A 25,221-nucleotide genomic window follows, 5' to 3' on the forward strand; every position below is an offset into this window, starting at 1 on the left:
ATCTATCTTATTGCATTTGTTATAATTATCGTCGTGTTTCCATAATTTGTTATAAATTATCCTCGTGTTTCATTTTGATCAAATTAGCTGTGCAGGATTGGTAGAAATATGATATAATATTATTAGCTGTGCAGGATTGGTAGAAATATGATATAATATTATCAAACACAACCTAACAATAACTTGAATAAAACTAACCTGTTCCAGTTATGAGAATGTTCTCATTACAGATAACTTTACTGTTTCTGTTGACAAACAGATAAGCAAACGCCCAGAACCACTCGTATATACCGACCTTGTAAAGCGTGAACACATCCTTTATAAAGGTGACACATGCCGCTATAAAACTTTTCACACACATACCTTGAGGGAATTTGTGGAATTTAGAGTCAATTAATTAAGTTAAGTAATTAGAATCTTTTTAATTTTAAACTTAATAAGGTTAGTGAAAATATCTGTTGATTTTGTAATTTAACTGTACGATTTACATGTTTATCAATTGGGATGGCAATTAATTTGCCACAGTATTAATTACAGAAAGTTTGATTTTTATGAAGCGAAGGAAACGATAATAAGATATATATAAGCTGAACTATTATTTACAAATAAATTAAATATTTTATGATTATATCCTAACATTGAACACAATTAATGAAAAATATGTATATAAATCTGACGACCCGTCATATCCCTTAAAAGTGATGAACCTGTTCATGTTATATTATATAATCCTGTATCTGACTGAAAAGCCGCACAATGTTTTGAGTATACGAGGTTTGTGATGTTATTTGGGTTTATTGGGGTCTATAGATCAAAAAAAAATTGGGTAGACAAAAAGTTATGTGTCCACCAGGTCTGTGGCCACGCCCTTTTATATGATCGTGGGAAAATCTTACCTTTTCCTAATATAAATTCATATTTGCTCAATCAAAGCAAGTAGGGTATCAAAACTAATGTTTTTTGACCCAAGAAATCGATTGGTGACATCTATTTGACTTTCAGACCACTCCCAGATAAGATAACCACGCCCATATTTACAATTGAGCGTAAAAATTTCCAAAAATGTAAGCAATTTTTTTGGGCAAATTGGGTGTTGAGACCTATGTTTTTTGACCCAAGAAATCGATTGGTGACATCTATTTGACTTTCAGACCACTCCCAGATAAGATAACCACGCCCATATTTACAATCGAGCGCCAAGAATTCCCAAATACTCATATGGATCTGAAGACATTCCCGTCTATATAACTTCCGGCCCGGGGTTTGAGACTTGGAATAGCTCAAGTGACCCATCAGAAACAAATATGGCCTGGGTAGAAATTGTTACTATGGTGCCGTTTTGCGCAATTGACCACGCCCTTTTTTTGGCACTTTTGCGACTTTAAAATCAAAATAACTCCGCTTCTAATTGGAATTAAAAGCTCAACTTGGCTTTGAAGTTGTTCAGAATCATCACATTTAGGGGGGTAGAGCATATTTCTAAAGTCACTAGACATCAGGTTGTTGAGTTATATGACCACACCCTTTTTTTCTCTCGAGAGTCATAATTTGCACACTTAATACGAGATATCTCGGCTTCTGATTGAGCTAGGTGCTTATCCGGGGCATTAACTTGTTCAAAATCATCAGTTTAAGTAGGGTAGAGCATAATTTCAAAGTCCTCAAAGATCAGGTTGTTGAGTTTTTTGGCCAAAACCTATTTTTACGCTCTTGCGAGTAGCAATTGCAGCGCTTAAAATTAAAATTACTCAGCTTCTGATTGAAGTTAGGAGCTAAACTCGGGCAGCAAAATGGTCAGAATTATGATATGGAGTGGGGTAGAACGTGGTTTCAAAGTCCTCAGACATCAGGTTGTTGAGGTATTAGGCCACACCCTATTCTTACGATATCGCGAGTAGCAATTGACACACTTAATACAAAATATATCGGCTTCTGATTGGAGTAAAGAGCTAAACTCGGGCAGCAAAATGGTCAGAATTATCATATTAAGTGGGGTTAAGCATAATTTAAAAGTCCTCAAACATCAGGTTGTTGAGTTTTTTGGTCAAAACCTATTTTTACGCTCTTGCAAGTAGCAATTGCAGTGCTTAAAATTAAAATTACTCAGCCTCTGATTGGAGTTAGGAGCTAAACTCGGGCAGTAAAATGGTCAGAATTATCACATTAAGTTAGGTTTCAAAGTCCTCAGTCATCAGGTTGTTAAGTTGTTAGGCCACACCATATTTCTAAGCACTTACTTGCAACAATTACAAAACTCATTAAAAGGTATCTCGGCTTCTGATTGGAGTTCGGTGCTTAGCCTGGGCATGAAGATATTTAGAATTAGAGCAGTAAGGGGAGTAGAGGCTAGATCATGGTTCTACCTGATGTCTGTGTACTCTATTCAATGCGAAGCTTTGATCATTTTAATGTCCAAGATTAACACTCAACTCCAACCAGAAGCGGAGATATCTTAGTATTTCATTATGAAATGCTGTTATCACAAATGCGTAAACTACTAATACCACTACTACTATGTCAGAACTAAGTCCGATCTACGCCAGATAACCCCCTCCATACATCCCTGTCCCGCATCAAGGTTCGCAGTTCATCTTTAGAGTTTGTCGGTTGTCCCAACTACCTTCAGTAACATAGACAAGTAGCTTTGTCTTGGTCGCGTAAAGGTTATGGTCTATTAACTCATAAACTTGATACCAGAGGACTTTGAGATTACTTCTCATGTGATAGTTCTGAACATAATAAGCATGTTAATGGCCAAATTCAGCTTCGAACAAGGCCTGACCGAGGCCGAGGAAAAATCGCTATTCCTCGGTAAAACCGAGGCCGAGGCCGAAGACTCGGTCGACACTTGGCTTCGAACTCCGATCAGAAACCGAGTTATATTGATTTTAAGTGCTATAATTGCTACTGGCGAGAGCGTTAAAATAGGTTTTGGCCAAAAACCTCAGCAACCTGATGTTTGAGGACTTTTAAATTATGCTTAACCCCACTTAATATGATAATTCTGACCATTTTGCTGCCCGTGTTTAGCTCTTTACTCCAATCAGAAGCCGATATATTTTGTATTAAGTGTGTCAATTGCTACTCGCGATATCGTAAGAATAGGGTGTGGCCTAATACCTCAACAACCTGATGTCTGAGGACTTTGAAACCACGTTCTACCCCACTCCATATCATAATTCTGACCATTTTGCTGCCCGAGTTTAGCTCCTAACTTCAATCAGAAGCTGAGTAATTTTAATTTTAAGCGCTGCAATTGCTACTCGCAAGAGCGTAAAAATAGGTTTTGGCCAAAAAACTCAACAACCTGATCTTTGAGGACTTTGAAATTATGCTCTACCCTACTTAAACTGATGATTTTGAACAAGTTAATGCCCCGGATAAGCACCTAGCTCAATCAGAAGCCGATATATCTCGTATTAAGTGTGCAAATTATGACTCTCGAGAGAAAAAAAGGGTGTGGTCATATAACTCAACAACCTGATGTCTAGTGACTTTAGAAATATGCTCTACCCCCCTAAATGTGATGATTCTGAACAACTTCAAAGCCAAGTTGAGCTTTTAATTCCAATTAGAAGCGGAGTTATTTTGATTTTAAAGTCGCAAAAGTGCCAAAAAAAGGGCGTGGTCAATTGCGCAAAACTGCACCATAGTAACAATTTCTACCCAGGCCATATTTGTTTCTGATGGGTCACTTGAGCTATTCCAAGTCTCAAACCCCGGGCCAGAAGTTATATAGACGGGAATGTCTTCAGATCCATATGAGTATTTGGGAATTCTTGGCGCTCGATTGTAAATATGGGCGTGGTTATCTTATCTGGGAGTGGTCTGAAAGTCAAATAGATGTCACCAATCGATTTCTTGGGTCAAAAAACATAGGTCTCAACACCCAACTTGCCAAAAAAAATTGCTTACATTTTTGGAAATTTTTACGCTCAATTGTAAATATGGGCGTGGTTATCTTATCTGGGAGTGGTCTGAAAGTCAAATAGATGTCACCAATCGATTTCTTGGGTCAAAAAACATTAGTTTTGATACCCTACTTGCTTTGATTGAGCAAATATGAATTTATATTAGGAAAAGGTAAGATTTTCCCACGATCATATAAAAGGGCGTGGCCACAGACCTGGTGGACACATAACTTTTTGTCTACCCAAATTTTTTTTGATCTATAGACCCCAATAAACCCAAATAACATCACAAACCTCGTATACTCAAAACATTGTGCGGCTTTTCAGTCAGATACTTGATTAATATTAGTTACAACTGCCCGGCAGTATCAAATAAAGAAATAATAACCTTAAAACCGTTATTCATCTGAAACGTCTGACTCTGAATTTTATGTACAATTTTTTGTACATAACATAATTTACAATATCTTAAATAACTAAAAACTGTATTGCCATGCTTCCTTTCAAATTTTCAAGATTTAATCAGTCCCAGTGGCCCATCTGCATCAGTAAACATGTACATATTTATCGTGAATGAACTTCAAAGATATAAATTCTATTGCCGATCGATCTCGATAACTTTATTAGTATCAATAGATACCAAAAGTAAGTAACTAAATGACAACAATTTACACTGAACCCTCAATCCTCATACAGCAGATATCTCAAAGAAATCAACAAGCGTCTCAAGCTCGTAGTTATCCAGAACTTCCAGCAACATCGGAACTTTACTCTTCACATTTAGTCCCTTAAACTTGAACTTGTCAATGTAAAGATCTGTTATCATGCCATACAACCTCTCCAGATGACAGGGCTGGAGTTTGAAGGCTGCTTGAAGCTTATCTGCGTTCTGTATAATGTCCTTGTACTCCGGGGAGAGAAAGTCCAAGTTTGGTTCGTGCATGGAAAGTTCCTTCAAAGCATCAATCAGTTGAACTTTCTTAGCAAGGAGAAGCTGCTCGTCTAACTTAGGATGTATTAGTCTAAGTGAATGGGGGATTGACTCTTCATTCAGCTCGTATGTAATGTTCACAGCAATTTTCCTCTGGGTAGCTAACTTGGTGATGACGTCCTTGAGAATGGAAATAGTGCTGATGTTATCAGATCTGAACTCAACTGCACCTTGTCTGTAATTACACTCTAACTGAGTGTCCAGGAATGTACTCTGAAAGAACATCGTTATAGACTCCCCAGAAGGACACTTGTCAGGCACCTCAGGGATACAATATCCAATCCAGGAATGCACCTCACCAAGACTGAACTTACCGCTCAGCTTCAAGGTGTTCATGGGACGTTCACTGTCGATAATGTGGGTACGGCGATGAAGAGAAAGAGGTTTGATCTGGTATTGCTTAAGTTGACAAGTCTTTGGTTGGATCCTGGGGGTGATGTACACTTGTAGTGTACCGTATTGTCCCTCTATAGACCGCACTTTTACATCCAGTCTGGTAGTGTTAGCTTGGCATCTGTATGTTGCGAGGAGGTAGTTCTTATCCTCTGGATCACATGCACTGTGGCTGACTACAGCTGAATTCCTTTCCACGTCTAGCAGATCTATGGGCACGTCACATTGCAGCAGAACGTTCTCGATTGGCATCTGAATTTCTATTGATAGCAGATAATTAGCATCGACCGGGTTTAAAGTGAACTTATCATTAACATGGAACTTTACAACCGCACTGATAGCAGAATCCGAACCGGCAGACTTTTGATACTTTTCACGCTCGGCCAGAACTTGTCGCTTGAGATCCTCAATATCTTTCTTCAGATCATCTAGCTTCGTCTTGGCAGAGGGTGATATAATGTTCTGTGCAACGTGAGACTTTACCTGGGATGTCAAACTGATCACGTGCCCAGGGTATGTTGCTACCACTACATCTGCATGTCCAGCAGATGTGATCAGTCCTGCTCCGATTGATGTGATGGATTCTGAAACATTCTTTGAGGTTATCAATTTGGGTTGGCCTTCCGAGATAGAGTAGACTTCGACAGTACCATCATCTCTTGCAATCACCAATTCAGACACCCCATCGTTGTTTACATCGTATGTGTCAATTGCAGTGATTCCTCCTAGATTATTTGAGTTTGCTATTTCCCATCTGTGGCAGGGATTGTCTTTATTGACAGTACATAGACCTATGATCCCATCTTTTGTGCCATATATGAGATTATTGTGTCCGAAGCCACTCATAATATCAAATAAAGCTAAAGTTTCAGGCGAACCTGGAACTTCTGCTTCGTAGAGCAGCTCACTTCCTGATAACACTCTCAGTACCCTATCCTGACATCCTAAAACTGGGAAAATATCCTTGCCAGAACCAGGAATACCTATCATGTCGTTAATCTTATCACAGGATAAGTAGAAGTGTGTATCCTGACAATTAGTGTACATGTTGTAGATATACTGGCCCGTTATATGTAGATCAGGTCCTGAAACGAACATAGATTTAATGCTGTCACTCAGGTTGGTTTCAAACATCAGGAATTGCTTTCCGCGCTTTGTGAAGCCCCGCACTTCTGATCCGGAGGATACGAATATCTTTTCTTGTAACGATCCCTTGGCTCCTCCCAGCTCCAACCTTTCTACTTTAGGACCAGGCAGAGTTTTGAAGTCTACAACAGTTTCACTGCGCTTCATCTGAAAGCAGGTTAAAACTCCACTGTGGTCGGCAACCGCAACACGCTGAACCATCTTTTTTGCATTTGGAGGATTTGGAAGGACTTTCATGGACTTCATGGAAGTAGATCCGACGGTCATGAGATCAATACGGGATAGCTGGAACTCCATGATTACGTCCCTATCTGAACAGAAAGGTAGATTAAAAAGGGTTTAATAATTCATTAACATCATACGGTAGTTATATAAATTTAAAAGAAATGTCATGAAGATTTTCCACGAACTAACAGGAACGATTGATCAAGGACCTTTTATGATCTAAATGATCGAACAGCTTTCAAATTAGAGGCCGGGTAAAATTAAAACTTTGAAAATAATGAGAAGTAAGAGAATGTGCGAGAGAGTGACATGTCACATTATATAGTGAGCTGCGAGAGCCGGAAATAAGTGAGAATTGTAAAATGTAAAATACTGATAACGCAATTTGAACTAATCGTTATCGAAATATCAAACAGCTAATGTCCTGAATAGATAAAATCCGGTCTTGGAATATTATTCATGAGAAATGTTTTCTTGGGTAAATTTCTATTGATCCCGTTTGATGCGACAAGGAAAAGGCTCTTATCAGGAAAGGAATTATTCAACATTTCAATGCGACATCGTATTCATGATATAAAAATATTTCTATCAAAAATTGAAAACGTAAAAAACATAAATCTGAATCAAAATTAGTGTATAATTATTTTCAATTCTTTTTTTTATATTTCAAAATTCAAATAAACTTTACATCAATGTATTACAGTTATATTTATAAAAGACCACAATATCTCCTGTGAGGCAAAAACATTGAAAGTGAGAGCTAGAAAAATATTCCTAAGACTCAACACTACCAGACTACAGCTGGAGCTGAGAAACATTATGTTAACATCATAGTAAAATTCATTTCGGCTGATCCAAAACACGGTGGTAAAACCATATTAATTACATTGGTGCCGATGTTTCAAATTCTGTATTTTATGTAGGGTCGGCCCGACCCTACATAAAATACAGAATTTGAATCATTAATAAATAATCAAGAGAACAAATTAAAATGTATACGATACCTTCTTGCTACTACTCCACAGACGTACACGACATATCAACAAAACAACATAATTGTATATTATATTCAATAAACTTTATCCAAAAATGCGATACAAAAAGTCATAACAAAAATTAGTTCATACGACGACAAACTTTTATAGCAATAACGTACACTCCTAGAAGTACTACAAGACTAAATATACTACACATGATTACAAAAGCGTGGAATGCTACAACGGTGAACAAGCTAGATGATGTGAAGTGTGTAGGTATGTATCTAGTGTGACGCGAAATGGCGGGAATGGTACTGACCAATGAGAAGTGCAAAACGTGGGAGCCAAATATGGTTTGATTAAGGAGTAGAGGTAGTGTGTTAAATGCGAGGCGGAAGTGTGCGTGTCCTGAATAGAGATAACAGCTGGGCTTAATAACTCTTGAAAAAGAAAACGTAAAATATATGCTACAAAATCGAATGCCCTAAGTGTTGTAGAAATAAAGCAGTTAAAATCCAAATAAAAAACTTACATTATGATTATTCTCATTTTATCTTTTTATCGGTCCCAATCAACATTTAAAAAACACGTGACCGTAAATTTTACTTTTCAAAAAGTAGCTGAATTCCGAAGCTGAACATTTTTATGACATAACGTACACTCTGAGTGTTAAATACGAGAAGGAGCAAAGGTATAACAAGGCAAAACTTTAAACTCAATATTGACATTCCATTGGAATATAACATCATATTATAGAGTTTAACCAAGGCATAACATAATAACCCTACCAAGGCAGTACCAATCACACAGACAGGTATGATTATATCCAAATAGTATATTTCTGCCATATTCTGTTGTTTTGTAACTGCATTCACCAAATAGTCCACATTCCCAAACTCAGCCACTTGCTCCACGTAAAACACGAGGTTCTCCCTCACATTACCCGGCTCATTCTCAACTATATCAAGCTTTCTTCATATTCCCATGATATGTTCCATGATCAGTGATCATTGAGGTAACTACTTCTCTAGCTCGATACGGGATATCCTCCTTCATCAAGCTCTCTCCAAATCCTTTGAGCTTGACTAGCTCTGCGTTGATGAATTGGTCAGCAAACTGGGGAATACACAACGCAGGCACATTGTAGAAAATAGTCTCCAACCTACCGTTGTTACCGCAGTGGCTGACGAAAACTTTTACTTTTCCTGATCTTAGGAGATCTTTTTGGGGTGCCCAATCAAGCGGTAAAACAGATTCAGGGAATATTTTATCACAATATTTATCTACTTTAACTATTACTCTTAGATCGAGTTCAATAAGGATGTTTATGAGTTCAGAAAACCAGGGAACATCACTCATCTTTGCATATGATCCAAAAGAGACGTAAATAACATCCTTTCCGACTGACTCCTCTAAAAACTGAACAATTTGAGGGGAGAATTCTATAGGAGCATGTTTACTTTCCAAAAGATTTGCACACCCTATAGGGATATCATTTGGGGGGCGAAGAAACGGGAAAGTGAACGCAGGATGGTCGTTAGTAAGATACAATTTTACTGAATTTTTAACATCTCGTAAACTGGAGAATCCAAACTTTTCTAAGAAGGGCTGCATAGCTTCAGCCCCTGACTGGATAAAAGGCAAGAATATAAAAGCATCTTTTAACACTGATAGCTTCTCTGTAAATGAAGGAGATCGATGGAATCTGTGATTCAATAGTAAAGAGGGTTGACTGAAAACCAACATTGGGAGGTTATTATGAAGCAGTGCCAGCTCTATCATGAAACTAGGCTCGTAATTTACAACAGGGACATTTGTAACGGTACCAAGCAATGCCAAACCAGTATTTTCAACCTTCTCCCCTAGAATAACATCAAACTGAGTTCTGCTAAACATATCCAACACTTCCTCCCCTGAGAAAACTCCAGCAGATCTCTTCCAAACCTCTCTCCATACCTCAATGCAGCTAGGTCCAAACGCTTCCAATGCATAGCCACTGTCACCTTTCATAACATCTGCTATACAATCCTTCCACATCATATCTTCATCTTGACTGTCCCACACCACAATATTGGCAACATGAATATTAGGATGTGGGACACACTTGTCCAGTCCTCTTGATACAATGTTTACGAAGGTTATGTTGTGTCCAGAATCTGCTAAGATAAGGGCAAGGTCGTAAAGAGCAGTAAGATGACTTCCACCAAGGAGGGATCCAGCGAAGATGTTGGAAGTGTGGGAGATGGGAAGGATAAGAAGGATGACACGAAGTAACATCCTAAGAAGTTGGTTAATGAAGCAAAGAAATACTCATCATGTAATTCGGAAATTCAAGGTAAGTCTTCCCAATTGAACGATCAGACAAGATGATGGATGTAAATCTTCAAAATAACTGAATTATATCTTGATAAAGCATCTGCTAAACATGTTATGAATCATTGTCAGTAGCACGTCAACCTAAGTTCCTAATTTGGAACTTGATCCACTTTCAACACTACTATATAACAAATAATTTGAGGTATGACACGAGGAGAAACGGCACGAAAACGAAATGTCAAGAAAAGTCCAGAGAAAACTGGTGCTACAGCGGATGTAACTGAAGATGAAGGAGACCGTAGTTGTGTATGCAGAAGGTATATCGCAGAGGAGTTTTCATTAGCTTGTGCAACCTGTGATATGTACTGGCATTATTGCTGTGTTGGACTGACAGGTCTGACACAAGAAGAAGGCGACCATCTGTCTAACTGGCGTTGTCAGAATTGTTTTATATCACCTTACATAAAAAGCAAAAGGACTCAGACCTCGAACCCTGATAATGAAGAAACAAAAATACTACGGAATGTTATTAGGCAGGAACTTGAGGCTCTTACACCTTGTATCAGAGGGGTTGTTGAAAACGCAGTGAACGAGAACATTCCAACTAACTTTGAGTCTGAAAAACCTAAAGAAATATCAAAGATAGTGAACCAGGCTTTCCAGTCCTTCGCTGATGTTACTGCAAATAGTCAGAAGAAAGTTATGGAAGAAATGAGCCTACAGCAAGCTTCACAAAGTGTTGTCAGTAAAGTTCAGACTAAGATGCATATGAGCGAAATTTAAGGAAGCTCAATCTGTGTGTTTTGAATGTACCAGAGAGCAAGAAAGCTAACTCCAAGTTACGCCAGGAAGAGGACTCGAAGTTCTGCAAGGAGACACTAAAGATTGAAAAAAGTGACTTTATCAGTTGCCATCGTGCAGGTAAAGTGGATCCAGGTAAGCCAGACTCCTGTCGGCCATTGATCATCCAGACAGCTGACGAGGAGTCAGTTAACTATTATTCCAACCATTGCATGGCAAGGGCTGGAAAGAGTCATCATACTGGATAAATCTGGATCTCTGCAGAGCAGACCGAGAGATCCGTTTTTTAGCCAGAGAAGAGAGGAAGAAGAGGCGGGAAGAAGCAGAGAAGGAAAAGACAGAGAAAAAGGTGGAGAAGAAGTAAATAGCAGTGATAAAGAATGTAGTCAGCCCATGAATATTTTTTATACTAATGCTAATGGACTATTTAATAAAATTGATGAACTAAAATGTATTCTATCAGTTTATAAATCCATTCATGTAATCTGCATTACAGAAACTCATTTTAATAGTGATATTTTAGATGCTGAAATTTTTATTGAAGGTTTTAATATGTTTAGAAAAGACAGAGATTTTAAAATCGATAACTCCACTAGCAACATAAGTGGAGGTGGAGGTTCTATTATTTATATTAAAAACAGTTGCAATGCTTCATTAGTGAGCTCATTTTTAAAAGCACCAGACTCTTAAGCTATTAATGTCAATACCTCTGGTGGATTGATTAGTATTTGTTGTATTTATAGGTCTACCTCTTTAAATTTAAAACAGAATAATATGTTATTATCTTGCATCAAGAACATATCTAGTGAAAAGAATGTTTTTGAAACCATTATCATAGGAGATTTTAACCTACCTAATGTATCTTGGGAAACTGGTAGTGTAAATAGTGGTATTTCGAGTAAGAATCAGGTTTTAATGATTCAACAAAAGTATATTGATTTATTTAATGACAGTGGTTTGACGTGGTACTTTACTAACGAAACAACCAGAAGACGGCTTGTGAAAGATACTCTCCAGGAGAGTCTTCTTGATCAGGTTTTGTATACAAATGATGCTCTTGTCAACGGTTGTAAGATCATTTCTCCGCTTGGCAAAAGTGATCATGTTGGGATACTAGTCGAACTGGTTGTTTCGCCCAATACTAACAAAAGTCCCAAACAAAAGATTTTAAAGCCTATTTGGGGTAAGATTTCCTCAGAAGAGTTATTTAACTTTAGTATGAATAATATTGACTGGGATTATAGTTGTACAAATAATGTTCAAGATATGTGGGTTGAACTACATGGTAAATTGGAGTCTGTTGCTGCAGCTGTCCCAGCTGCTTCGGTTTATCTCGACAACAGACCTGTCAAGTTGCCATGGAGTACAACTTCACTTAAAAGAATGAGGAAGAACAAGGACAGAGCATGGGCTGAATTTGATATTAATCCTTCGGATATTAACTTTAGCTGTGCAAATAGCAAGCAGCGTATTTTTGAGGTGGCAGAAATTAAAGCTAAAGTAAATTATGAAAAGAAGATTACATCTAATTTAAAACAGAATTGTAAATCTTTTTACTCGTATTTGCGTAATAAACGTCAAGTTAAGTCAAGTGTTGTTTCTTTAGATAGAGGAGATGGTACACGCACAGATAGTTCATCTGAGTCAGCTGAGGTACTTGCTAGTGTCTTTAGTTCTGTGTTTGTGCGTGAACCACCTGGCCCTCTTCCCCAAAATGAGAGTTATAACAAACAGGTTATTGATGATATGTAAATTAGCAGTTCTGATATCAAGAAGCAGCTTTTAAAGCTTAATGTTTTTAAGAGTTCTGGTCCGGATGGCGTTCATCCAAAGTTGTTGAAATCCTTAGCATACGATGAAAAGTTTGTTGAAGCTGTAACTAAATTATTTGTTAAGTGTTCAGAAACAGGAGTCCTGCCTGACATTTGGAAGACAGCATCTGTTGTAGCATTGTTCAAAAAGGGTGTTAAATCTGATCCCTTAAATTATAGACCTGTCTCATTAACTTGTATTTTGTGCAAAGTGTATGAAAAGTTGGTGAGGGCACATTTATTAACATTTTTAGAAGAACGAATTTCAAAGCATCAGCATGGATTTGTGAAGGGTAAATCTTGTCTATCTAATCTCTTAGAGACATTTGATAATATTCTTGATATATTTAGACGAAGGTGCTCCTGTCGATCTTTTGTATTTTGATTTTAGTAAAGCTTTTGACACAGTCCCCCACTTTAGACTTCTATCTAAATTGGAGGGGTTTGGGGTCAAGAGAAAAGTTTTAGATGTTATAAAAGACTTTCTGACAGACAGAACCATGAGGGTTTGTGTAGAAGGACAATGGTCTGAGGTGAAACACGTGTTATCTGGTGTTCCCCAGGGGTCAGTATTGGGTCCTTTGCTATTTATTCTTTATATAAACGATTTACCTGACAATGTTAAAAATAAGATTAAATTATTTGCAGATGATCTCAAGTTAGTTTGTAATGCAGCTAACCATAGAAGTGTATCTGATGATATTTTAGAACTCGAAATTTGGGAGAGTATTTGGCACTTAAACTTCAATCCTGCCAAGTGTAAAGTAGTCCATATTAATTTGAATAATAATCCTAACTCGAATTATATTGTAAATGGAGTAGAACTAGAAGTATCTGCACAGGAAAAAGATTTGGGGGTTATTACCTATAGCCCCAGTGGAATAAATTTTAAATATGACTAGGAATCCAGTTTGGGAAGAAAAAAAGGCTATATATTTTTCGGCCGCTCCGCGGCTATTATTATTACCCATAGCCCCAGTGGAATAAATTTTAAATATGACTAGGAATCCAGTTTGGGAAGAAAAAAGGCTATATATTTTTCGGCCGCTCCGCGGCCGACTGGTCACTCAAGCGATTGAGGATGCAAAATCAGTCATCGATAAACTCCTCTCGAGCTCCAGCGCAAAGGTTGTCATCTCCCTACCCACCCCAACCCCTGGATTAATCAGTGAACTTACCAACCAATTTGTCTCAGAAATAACACAATTTGTCTCAGCTAAAAGAGGGTTAAGTGACTTTTACCGCCGCCTATATACTGTAAACAATACTGGAAACTTTTCCCGTGCCATCTCTGCTGCTGAGTCATCCCAAGACTCTCCTAACCCGTTGAAGGAGGACCAACTCCATGTCTCAGAGTATGGTTTGAAAAAACTTTGTTTGAATATTAAACTTGGCCTATACCGTGCCTTTGGTATGAGATCCCCTAGAAAGCAGCCCCCTACAGAGCGTTAGAGTAACCCTAAAATTCAAGAAAAAACAAGTATCACGAGATCAAGTCGCTGTGATGTCCTGGAACATCCAGGACAGCACAGGAGACGGGTCTAACAAATTTGAAAATAGCGAATTTTTGTCAATCCTCAAACAAGCTAACATTCTTTGTCTCCAAGAAACAAAGAAGCAAGTTAAGTTTGAAGGATACCTCTCTTTTAATAGCAACCGCAAAAATTCACGCTCAGGAGGGGTCTGCATTCTTGCTGAAAATGGCCTAAGAAAAGGTGTCTCTAGTGTGCTTTGTAATGAATCTGATGACATTATTGTTGCTAAACTGGACAAGAACTTTTTTAAACTTGATTTTGACCTATTTTTGGTATGTTATTATATTAGCCCTGCATACTCGTCCTATGTCAAGAAGAATCCAGATTATACTGCTAATACCTTCTCTGCTCTTGACTCTATCTGTATCAGACTACGTCAAAAGGGAGAAGTTATTATGTGTGGCGATGCAAATGCAAGAACTGGAAAACTCCCAGACTATATCCTTTCCTGTAATGCACCTGCCATCCATGACATCTATAACGACATTGGACTCGAGCACGACATAGAAGAACCAAGAAATAATTCTGACCTTACAATATCTGAACCCCACTGCCAACACTTTCTTGACATGGTTATCAATAACCAACTCAAAATTCTTAATGGTCGTACCCTTGGGGACACCACTGGAAAAATGACCTGTCACAAATACAATGGAAGCAGTGTGGTTGACTATTTTGTAATCACCTCATGGGCAAGAGATCATGTAAACTCTCTCCAAGTAAAAGAGTTTACATCATACTCTGATCATTGTCCATTAGTCTTGAAACTCACTACATTTGAACCATTTGTCGCAAACTTCCAGCTCCCAGACTTTTCTAACTTTCCTTGTGGCTATAAGTGGGACAGCAACACCTCCCATTCACTATTTAAAAAAGCCCTTACCTCGCCCGAAATTATCAACAATCTGGAAAGCATTGTGACAAATGAATTTAGCAGTACTCTGGAGGGCAATCACGAACTGAACGATGCAGTCATAAAATGTCTCCACAGTGCTGCTGATATAGCCTTAAAAGTGAAAAAGCCTCCCAAAAATTCTGCCCGTAAGAAATGGTTCGACCCACAAGTCAACTCCTCGCGGCGGAACCTAAATAGGCTAGCAAACCGGCTTGGTAGTAAGCACTGTAACAGTATCCTCAGACGAGAATACTTTAAGCAACGCAACAAGCATAGCAATTTTGTAAACAGTAAGAAAGTAGCTTTCCTTAAGAAGTTAAATGAAGCTATAGAAGAAGGTCACATACTCGACTGGAAAAAATTTAAACGGCTTAAACAAGAACATGACACTAGCCCCTTACTTGACAAATTTGATTTAGCTAGCTTCCATGACTTCTTTGCATCCCTTTATAAAAAACCAGACCAGGAGCCAGATCTCACTCACCACAATCACAAACATTACCCTGAACCACCAGATCTGGATATCCTAAATAAGCTCATGTCAGAATCTGAAGTGACCTCTGCCATCAAAAATCTCAAAAAAGGTAAAAGTTGCTCAAACGACTTGATATCCAACGAGATGCTTCAGAGCGTAACTCCGCTTTGTCTCAAAGCCATCCTCAAAAACTTCAACCACTCACTGGTCTCTGGTTACTATCCATGGCACACCAGCATCATTACTCCTATTTACAAGTCTGGCAACCCTTTCAGCCCGGACAACTACAGAGCAATAGCTGTTGGTAGCTGTATGGGTAAACTGTTTTCTAGCATCTTACTTGAGCGTCTCCTGCACTTCAAAAAGCTCTACTGCCCTGACCCAAAAGAACAACTAGGGTTCTCAAAGGGTGCTCAAACAAATGACCACGTTTTTACCCTTAAGACAGTCATTGACAAATATACCAAGGTTAAGAAAGCTCGCCTCTATGCATGCTTTGTTGATCTAAGAAAGGCCTTTGACACTGTATGTAGGGACCTCCTTCTGCACAAAATCACATGCCTTGGAATAACTGGAAACTTCTTCAATTGCCTAAGTGATATGTATAGAAACTCAATAGCTCATATAAAAATCTCCAAACTCTTGTCCCCTAATATTGACATTGGAAAAGGAACAGAGCAGGGACACCCTCTATCACCGGACCTTTTTAAAATCTATATCAACGACTTGTCATCTCTCCTGAAATCTGTTGGTGATTATCCTATTCTAGCTGACGTCCTAATATCACATCTGCTCTGGGCTGACGATCTTGTCCTACTTGCCCTAAGTCCCAAGGCCTTGCAAGACAATATAAACATCCTATTCGACTTCTGTAACTCTATGGGCCTTGAAGTAAACATTAAAAAAACCAAGATTCTCATATTCTGCCCTCCTAAAAGAAAACAATCCTATGAAACATTCATTTTGGGAGGCCAGCCCATCCAACACACCGAAAAATACTGCTATCTTGGCATTATATTCCACAGAAATGGATCTTTTACAGCAGCAAATACTGAACTGAGGGCCAAGGCTCTCCGTGCTCTCTATGGCCTCAAAGGCAATATCGTCAAAGATGCCCTCTCTCACCGTTCCCTAAACATTCTATTTGACTCTCTAATAAAACCGATACTGCTCTATGGCTGCCAAATCTTATGTCCTCACTCAAAAACCATGAGATACCTCTCCAAAACAGATAGCAAAGCCAACCCCCAGCATACTCTCAGGTACATCTCACAAGACCACTATGAAAGATTCCACCTTAAGTTTATCAAGTGGTCCTTGTCTGTCCATTCAAAAGCATCAAATATAGGCTGCTGGGGCGAAAGTGGGCGCCACCCCCTCTTCTTTGAAGCCTGCAAACTTGCAATAGATTTCTATAGTCGTCTTGAAAGCACTGAAAATGAACTCCTCTCCGCTGCATTTCACGAGCAGATTATGCTGGGCCTTCCTTGGTACACCAACATCTCTAATCTTCTCACCAAATATAACTTCCCCCACTCATCCTCTTCAAAATCCAAGCTCTCTACCCAAATCAGTCACAACATGAGGGAAGAATTTGTGGATACCTGGAAATCTGCCAAGGCATCCTCACCTAAATTAGAATTCTACAATCAAATTAAACATGATTTTGAACCAGAAACATACTTAGGAGTGGTTAAGATCCCCGATGCTCGGAAAAGCTTAACAAGGTTTCGTATTAGCTGCCACAATCTTTACATTGAGAGGGGCCGTTACGAAACCCCCCTAGTACCAAGAGAACATCGATGGTGCACTTTTTGCTTTTTCAGCAAGGGGCTTAAGCCTATTGAGGACGAAATTCATGTTCTAACTGACTGTTTACTCTACTCCTCAGTTAGAGAAAAATTTAACTTCCATCCCAAAAATATTACTGACCTAGCCGGTTTGCTATCCGATAAAACACTAGACCCTACAAAATTTACTGCCACAGCAAGAGCAATCCATTCAATTCTCTCTGTGAACGAAAATTTTACAGCCTACTATAAGAGCCCAGATTTCCACTCAAATACTGGCCAATGCATAATGCTATAGGACCTCAAAAATAGTATTATAAAACATTTCTATTTTATCCCTACACATTTGTAAATAACTAGAATTGTGTAACCTTAAATTATTTCAGAATTATAACTATTGTGAATTCAATAAGATAATTATCACTTTTGTATCCTTTGTATCCTTGTATCCTTGTATCCTTGTATCCTGGTCAGCTCTTCTCCGAGGTCAAGATTAGTTTGAAATTCTTAGCATATCCATTAGAATAATTACCGGATGAATATGCAATTGTAAATTTTGAGATTAAATAAAAAATTTCTGAGAATTCTTTGATTTATTTGAAACGCAAGGAAATATTTTTTAAACGCACTATATAGCCCCAAACTTGCTTACCAAATAGAGCGTTAATGCTTTACTATCCCCAGCACATTGGACGATTCGCTACTTTTGAAGCGGTTTCGATCTTGTGTTGATACTTTTGAACTGACTTAGGGTCTGAAGCTTGCTTCTGCCAGGTTATATACAATCTTTGACAATGTACGATGGCAAACTTCGGATTTAAAGCGGGATAAGGATGTATAATGGAGGGGGTTATCTGGCGTAGATCTGACTTAGTTTCGACATAGTAGTAGTAGTACTGGTAGTAGTAGTAGTTTGACATAGTAATTGACTAGACTACAATAATCTTAGGGAAAGTATACAACTCTAAAACCAAATTGTGAGTATTATTGAAATGCGGAAGCGAGCAAATCAAAAATACAATTTTAAAGTACTGTTTCACACTTGCACTGTACTCTAGATGATCTAGGATGTGAAGCTTGCTTAAGCCTAGAACACACGAGTTCCCCTGATATAGTAGCAATGGCTAGATTCACTTCCTTCCCACTTACACTGTTGTTGAATGTTGACTTGTAGCTACAATATTAAATTGATCGTGGAAATCGGTCTCGGATGTGAAACTAAAGGAGCCAACTTGAATCCATAAAATTTTGAATGCTAAATTTTAAAATACCGCTCTATATTTACACCGTTCACCAGTTAATATGGCTGGGAGGATTGGGAGGATTCATAGATTGTCGATTGTTTAAGATTAACTTGATATTTTAGCGTATCAGAGCTGAAATTTTGCATGACTATTTCACATGACTATTTTACATGACTATTTTTTTCATATTCCGGGAAGTTGAGGAAGCAGGAATAGATAGCGCGCGTTTTCTGCGCGTTTTTTGGTGTCTGAATGCGCAAAAAATAGTCAAGCAATCTTATAGGTAAGAAATAGTCATGGAATCTAGGAATGCGCTCGATTCAAACTTCGAGTCTATAAAGTAATGTAACATCGCGTGAGCCCTGAGAGCGATTATTTTAATTTAATTTTGAATTAATGTGAATATTTTTTGCACAAGAATCTTATTTTACCGGTTATCAACAAATTTTGACTAGGTGTTAAATTCCTGGACGCCTGACTATTTGCCACTGGGCCCATAGCTCCTTGCTTTGGAATGAACAGATCAATGAAACAAGAAATTCAATGAAACAAGAAATTTAATTTTAGCACATTTTACAGAATAAAAAGATGTAAAACAATTCATAAAATATAATGCCCATTTGGTGTATGACTTTTTGTCCTTGACTGCTAGTTTGGTTTTGGAAGGACAGGTAACTAACGGGGCAAGGAATGCGCGTGCCTGAAAGCTTTTGCACACACCGAAACGCTAGTTCAGTTAGGTTTTTAGAGACAGGGCTCATTTTAGGACTAGAAGAAATTTGTTAGTAGACATTAGGGGTTCTGTTTATAGTTGTTACTATAGGTTGCAGTCTTGTTGTGACAAAAAGTCTACACTAAAACATGCTTTAGTTTATATTGTGTGGTTCAAGGATATAAAATGTGGCTTCAAGGTGGATATTAAAGAGCTTGCGAAAGATTATGGCCTTTGTATCAATAGTTATAATAAGCTATAAATATCTTAAACTATACAGTGCTAATTAAAAATTTCTTTATACTTCATTCTCAGATTAGATTTAAAAATTCAAAAAATATACATTTATTTTATTAATACCTTCTCACACATTCTTTACTCACAGGACAAGACTTGGAAAACAGTAGCCTAGAGGAATTTAATTGAGATGTGTGTGAACAGCCAGTTATAATGTTTGGAAAATAATATTTGTGCAGTCAAAATCTTTTACGGTCCAATCAAGCAGGGCGTGGTTATGCTGATTGGCTAATAGCGCACTTTTAAGTTTTCCTCGCAAGCACATTACACTAGTAGTAAAGTCAGTCATTCTGAACTTTGGGGTTAAAATGTTAAAAATTTTGGTTGACCTAGTGTTGTGGTTGTCAGGTGGGTCTACCTGACAGATAAGAAGGCAGGGTTTCCTCGACGAACATGTGTAACCCTCATATAGGGATATTGGAGCACGGAATTTCATTATCTTGTAGAGCTCGAGGTAACTGTGGTATGTATAGAGATTTTGTATAGCTAGAATATTATTATGCTTGAATATCGGTTTGGTGTGTTCTTTTATGAAAAATTTTTGGTCAAGTTTCTGGTGTCCTATAGGCCTAGTACGTGCACAAGTCTTAAACTTATCAAGGTACGCCAGCCTATCACCAAATAGTACTCTGAGACAGTACTTCTGAGCAGTAAATATTGAGCTTATACGTTGCTTAGCTGCCCCACCCCATACAGATATACAGTAGGAAAGATGTGATTCGAACAGAGTATAATATAATTGTTGATGTAGAAATTCTGGAAGGGAGCAGCGAAGTCTACATAAAGTGGATGTGGAATGATTTAGGGTTCGCTTAAGAGCTTTAATGTGATCTTCCCATGATAGGTTCTCGTCAATTATAACACCCAGAAATTTTGCGGATGAAACCTTTTTGATTGGATAGTTGTCTATAGTTAGTACAGGTTCAGGGTGTGATAAAATCTCTGACTTAGGACCTGCCATGTTGGGTTTGAAGTGTATGTAGCAGCACTTGGACATGTTTATATGTAACTTATTCGCTCTCATATAAGACTGTAATGATGACAAAAGCTCATTTCCTCGTTCATATGCCTCACGTTTTGTTTTGCCGACAACAAATATATTAGTATCATCAGCAAAGGTAACAAATGATCCTAGTTTAGAACTGTTTGTGATGTCGTTCATATAAAGAAGAAATAGGAGAGGTCCAAGAATTGAACCCTGTGGGACACCAAATTGAATAGATAGGGTATCTGATTTTTCTCCTACAACTTCAGTGTATTGTTGCCTGTTTGTTAAGTAGCTTTTTATGAGGTTATTTGCAACTCCTCTCACTCCACATCCCTCTAATTTTATAAGAAGTGTTGAATGATCGATGGTGTCAAAAGCTTTGCTAAGGTCAATGAATATTCCTAAAACATGATTCTTAAGTTTAAGAGATTTCGTAATTAAATCTACAGAGTAATTGACTGCATGCGATGTAGAGTGAGATTTCCTAAATCCAAACTGTGTCTTCGATATAACTCCCTGGGAGCTAACAAATCCGTATATTCTAGAATATATGAGCTTTTCAAAGATCTTACCGAAGACGGACAGTGTGGAGATAGGACGGTAGTTCTCGATTTCTTCTGGGTTACCTTTCTTATATACAGGTGTTATTTTACCAGTTTTCAGGACATCAGGAAATATACCTTGGGTCATAAGGATATTGAAGTAATTCGATAATACAGGTGCAATTACATGAGATGACTTTTTTATTACACTTATGGGAATGTCACTGGCTTTACCATTTTCGAACTCTCTTATGATTTTCAATATTTCGTTCGAGGAGCAATCTTCTAACCTAATATTTTTTTCATTTCTTGGATTCAGGAAGTCATAGAAAGTTTTCATGGGTAATATAGGCAGGCCATTAGATAGATTATTCAGTGTCTCATTCAGCTTTGGTGCAATAGAGACAAACCAAGCATTGAATCCATTAGCAATTGCTCTTCTATCAACTATTCTTTGGTTATCAATGATAAATGGGGGCTTGGTTTGCCTCTTCTTTTTGCCTCTGAGTTCGTTAATAATTTGCCAGGTTTTCTTGCTGTTTTCACAGTTGTTTAGAATTTCGTTACAGTAATGCCAACGTTTGGCAGCTTTAATGATAGCTTTGAGCATCCTACGATAATCACTAAATACTTGGTATAGCAAGATATTACCACCAGGGTTCTTATTGGTAACGGTGTCAGACCACTCCTTACGTAGCTCATGCTTTCTTTCTACAGACTGGATGATACTGTCTGTAATCCATGGGTTAAGTTTGGGAGTTCTTTTTGTCACTTTCGGTACCTCCAGTTTGCAGTGTTTGTCGAGTGTCTGGTCAAAACATGCCGTAAACTCATCAAATTTTGTTGAAGGAGTGAGCTGGTTTACCTTTACCTCAAGTTCAGTTACAAAGCTTTTCAATTTGGAACTTGAGTAATCATAATAGCGGACATGTTTCTGAGGCTCTGTACTGCGAGGGGTCTCTACTGAAGTGAAGGTAAATATAGGGGCATGCTCACCAAGCCGTTCTTCAATAACACCTGATAAGACTATATTCTCAATTTTATTTGTTAAAATGTTATCGATGCAGGAACTTTTACAGTTTTGACGAAAATGTGTTGCAATGGAGATAGTCGGGTAAAAGCCGTTTCTGTATAAAGTATCCTCAAAGAGCTGGGAACTGGTAGAAATATTAAGTATGTTTGAGTTAAAGTCTCCCAACAAATTGACAGTTTTCCCATTTAGCTGCTTTGCAAGTAGTTCCAGGGTTTCACAAAAGCTATCAAAGCAGCCATTAGGGGGTCGGTAAATGACTCCATGAACAATTTTGCTGCCTGCGCTATCTGTGGTTTCAACAAAGAGGCTCTCAATATTTGTAGTACAGTGTGATACGTTTTCTAAGACCACAGTATTTAAATGGTCAGATACATAGAGTGCAACACCTGTGCCTTTTTTCTTACCTGCCAATGTTTCTTGATAGAATCCTGTGTATGATGGAATTTGGTACAGGCCCTGCTGTGCAGGATCAGTATTGGTTTCAGCAAGACCAATCATATCAAACGAGTGCCCTATACTTTTGAGTTCAATTTGGAAGCTATCAAAGTTAGATGCGTTTCCATCTATATTGTAGAATAAAGTTGATAACATAGATTTTTTTGAGGAATTGAGCTGCTTGATTGCATTTAAGAACTCGAGTTTAGAGTAGCGACGGCAACGTTCAAGTACAAGGGCATATGATGCAATTAAGGCATCTTCCTGGTTTCTATTATCATAAAATCTATCAGAATCTATAGATTCCTCATCAGATGGAAATGGGCAGTACCGTTCCTCTGCAGAACTGGCACACTCGCAGCACATCCATAGTCCATTTTTGCATGAGTATTTAGCTGATTTGAAACACTTAGTATGGATGGCATTATTACAGTTTTCACACTCTAGTAAAGGTTGTCCGATGTTAATAGATCTACTACATGGCTCACACACATCTTTAATCATTTTCATAATCATTTTTACTAAGTGGGGTTGTTAGACCCCACTGACTGGTTGTGTTTTCCACGTCTTGTCCGCTCTTGCCTCTCTCTCACATACACCCAATGCTTCACACATCTCACAAATTTGGTAATACCATAAACTCCTAAATGAATATCATCACCACCTCTGGTCAGGTTGGTGGCAAGGAGTCCCCTACTATCTAAGAAGTGGCCAACTCCAAGGTGCCACACACTCTGGTTGAAGTTGGCACTTAACATTTCTCCAACAAGCCGATTGAAGGTCATAATGTTTTTGTTCATTTGAGGCAATCTTGATGGGAGGACTGCTGCGACGAATATTTTGATACTTGGGCAGAGCTTTCTTATCTGTTGAATCTTCAAGTGGAGAACGTCAACCAGCTGATGGATTTCATTCTCTCCTCTAAGGTTTTCTACCCGGAGGTCATTGGTACCACAAACGATAACAACGTTGCTGTACCCAATGCAGCGACAAGGGTCAATCAAACTGACTTTACCTGCCTTGACTCTTTCACCAGGGAAAGACTGGCCCATAGTACCAGCACCACACCCAAACTTGATTGTTTTGGTGTTCGAATCTCCCATAATGAGCGTGCTTCTTTTGAATTTGTTGTTAATGGCTCTAAGGGTAATGGAAAATCGTCCGTGTATGGCCGGGTTGACTTCAGTTTTTTGGGTGGCCTTGATTCCATGCTTGAACCAAGCTTGTGAGGAACGAGTCATAATATAGGCCGAGTTGGATTCCAGGGACATTTCAGTCATTTTTGTAGGTGAATGGCCTTCATGGACAGGTACAAAGCTTATCTTTCTTACTTCTCCTATTGAAATTGTGGCTATTTCGGAGTCAGCAAGTATTTCTTGCTCATCGTCACAGTGGAAGGGTAACATGCTTTCCTCAACCCCAGTGCTAGGAGGGAAGTAGTTTATGAGCACAGAGTTAGGCTTGTGTGTAAGTTTGCACTGGGAGGTGACTCTATCAATAGCAGCTGCTAATGGTGGTGGGATGGCTGGAGAGGAGGGGGCGTTTGTGTCTCCAGAGTATGTGTAGCTTTCTCCATATTTAAGGACTGACCTTCCGTTCATCTGGCTGAACTTACCAGCTTCTTTGCACTCAGTCAGAAAACTGGTGACCTCATCAAGCAGATTTTTGTCTAGGATGTCTACTTGGTAGTCCTTAATCGGCGGCATTACACATTTGGGGAGGGCTACTGTTGACCTCATCTCTTGTTTGACTGCTGCTGGAGGGCCCATTTGAGGGCTTCTGGATTTTTGGAAGGAGTAAATCTCTTCACTAAGTTGCGACAGTCTTGACTCAAGTGAAGATATCTCCACGGTGGGTATGCTGTTGGATACAGCACTCGAGATGGCATCAGATACAGCTTGGATGTTTTTGCTGTAGTCGACGCTAAACTTGAGAGCTTCATCCAATTTAGACGCGGTGCTGCTGTTTGGCTTGGGATGGATTGATGTGAAGCACCATGGACATTCCCAGTACTGAAGGATGGCATCAAGACCAATCTGTTGTGGGGAGCCACTTGTAATCTGGTTTGCTCCCTTGAGGTTGCTGCAGGAGGCGTGCCAATGCTGAGAGCATCTGCAACATTTGAGAAGCCATTCTTTGCCCTCAGAGCTTGCTCGACAGGGGCAGTTACCTTTAATGGCACGTTGCTTTGGACTTCCTTGATCTTTTTCTTCTTCTTCTGTATGGAAGGGTGGGAACGGTTTGTAAATAGGGCTCATAGGGCTATGAGGACTATCTCTTAGGCCACCAGGGTCGATTATGAGGCTTGGACTAATTTTTAGGGTCAGAGATGTAGGTGGCTGTAATGTTGATGGTCCCGGTGAAGCAACAGTAAGCAGCTTTTCAGTTGGCAGACTGTTTGATCTTCGCCGTCCTGAGATGTTGGCTGCAGGGTTCTTCTGATTAGCCTTGCTTGTGAGGGGGCTCTTTCTGTGAAGAGGATTAGTCACTTTAGGGGAATGAGGTGGAGTAGCCTTAGCCTTAACAGATGCTGCAGGAGAGTTGTTTCTGGGCGAGCGTCTGTTTTGTGGTGGTGGTGTTGGAATTCTCTTCATGACTGTGGATTGATCACGGGGATGTGCTGAGTGCCCTCTGGGCTGCCACCACCGGCGAATTAGCTGCACCTCAAATTATTTGTTATATAGTAGTGTTGAAAGTATTAAAA

At 38.8% G+C, this 25,221-nt stretch overlaps 2 protein-coding genes across 2 annotated transcripts; both read right to left on the reverse strand.

Moving 5' to 3' along the window:
• Positions 1-581: 581 nt before the first annotated feature.
• LOC134825498 (Bardet-Biedl syndrome 7 protein homolog) lies at positions 582-25,209 on the reverse strand. Its single transcript, XM_063837712.1, has 3 exons — positions 25,181-25,209; positions 4,265-6,752; positions 582-731 (listed from the first exon to the last, which is right to left on the reverse strand). The coding sequence occupies exon 2, from the start codon at positions 6,736-6,738 to the stop codon at positions 4,600-4,602; it is 2,139 nt and encodes a 712-aa protein (XP_063693782.1). The 5' UTR covers positions 6,739-6,752; positions 25,181-25,209; the 3' UTR covers positions 582-731; positions 4,265-4,599.
• On the reverse strand, positions 8,607-9,920 carry LOC134824847 (UDP-glucuronosyltransferase 3A1-like). Its single transcript, XM_063836823.1, has one exon. It carries the CDS (start codon positions 9,918-9,920, stop codon positions 8,607-8,609), a length of 1,314 nt encoding a protein of 437 aa, XP_063692893.1.
• Positions 25,210-25,221: the final 12 nt, after the last annotated feature.

This window comes from Bolinopsis microptera, chromosome 13 (assembly GCF_026151205.1).
Source record: "Bolinopsis microptera isolate Bmic1 chromosome 13, MBARI_Bmic_1.0, whole genome shotgun sequence".
In the NCBI taxonomy this organism is placed as follows: Eukaryota; Metazoa; Ctenophora; class Tentaculata; order Lobata; family Bolinopsidae; genus Bolinopsis; species Bolinopsis microptera.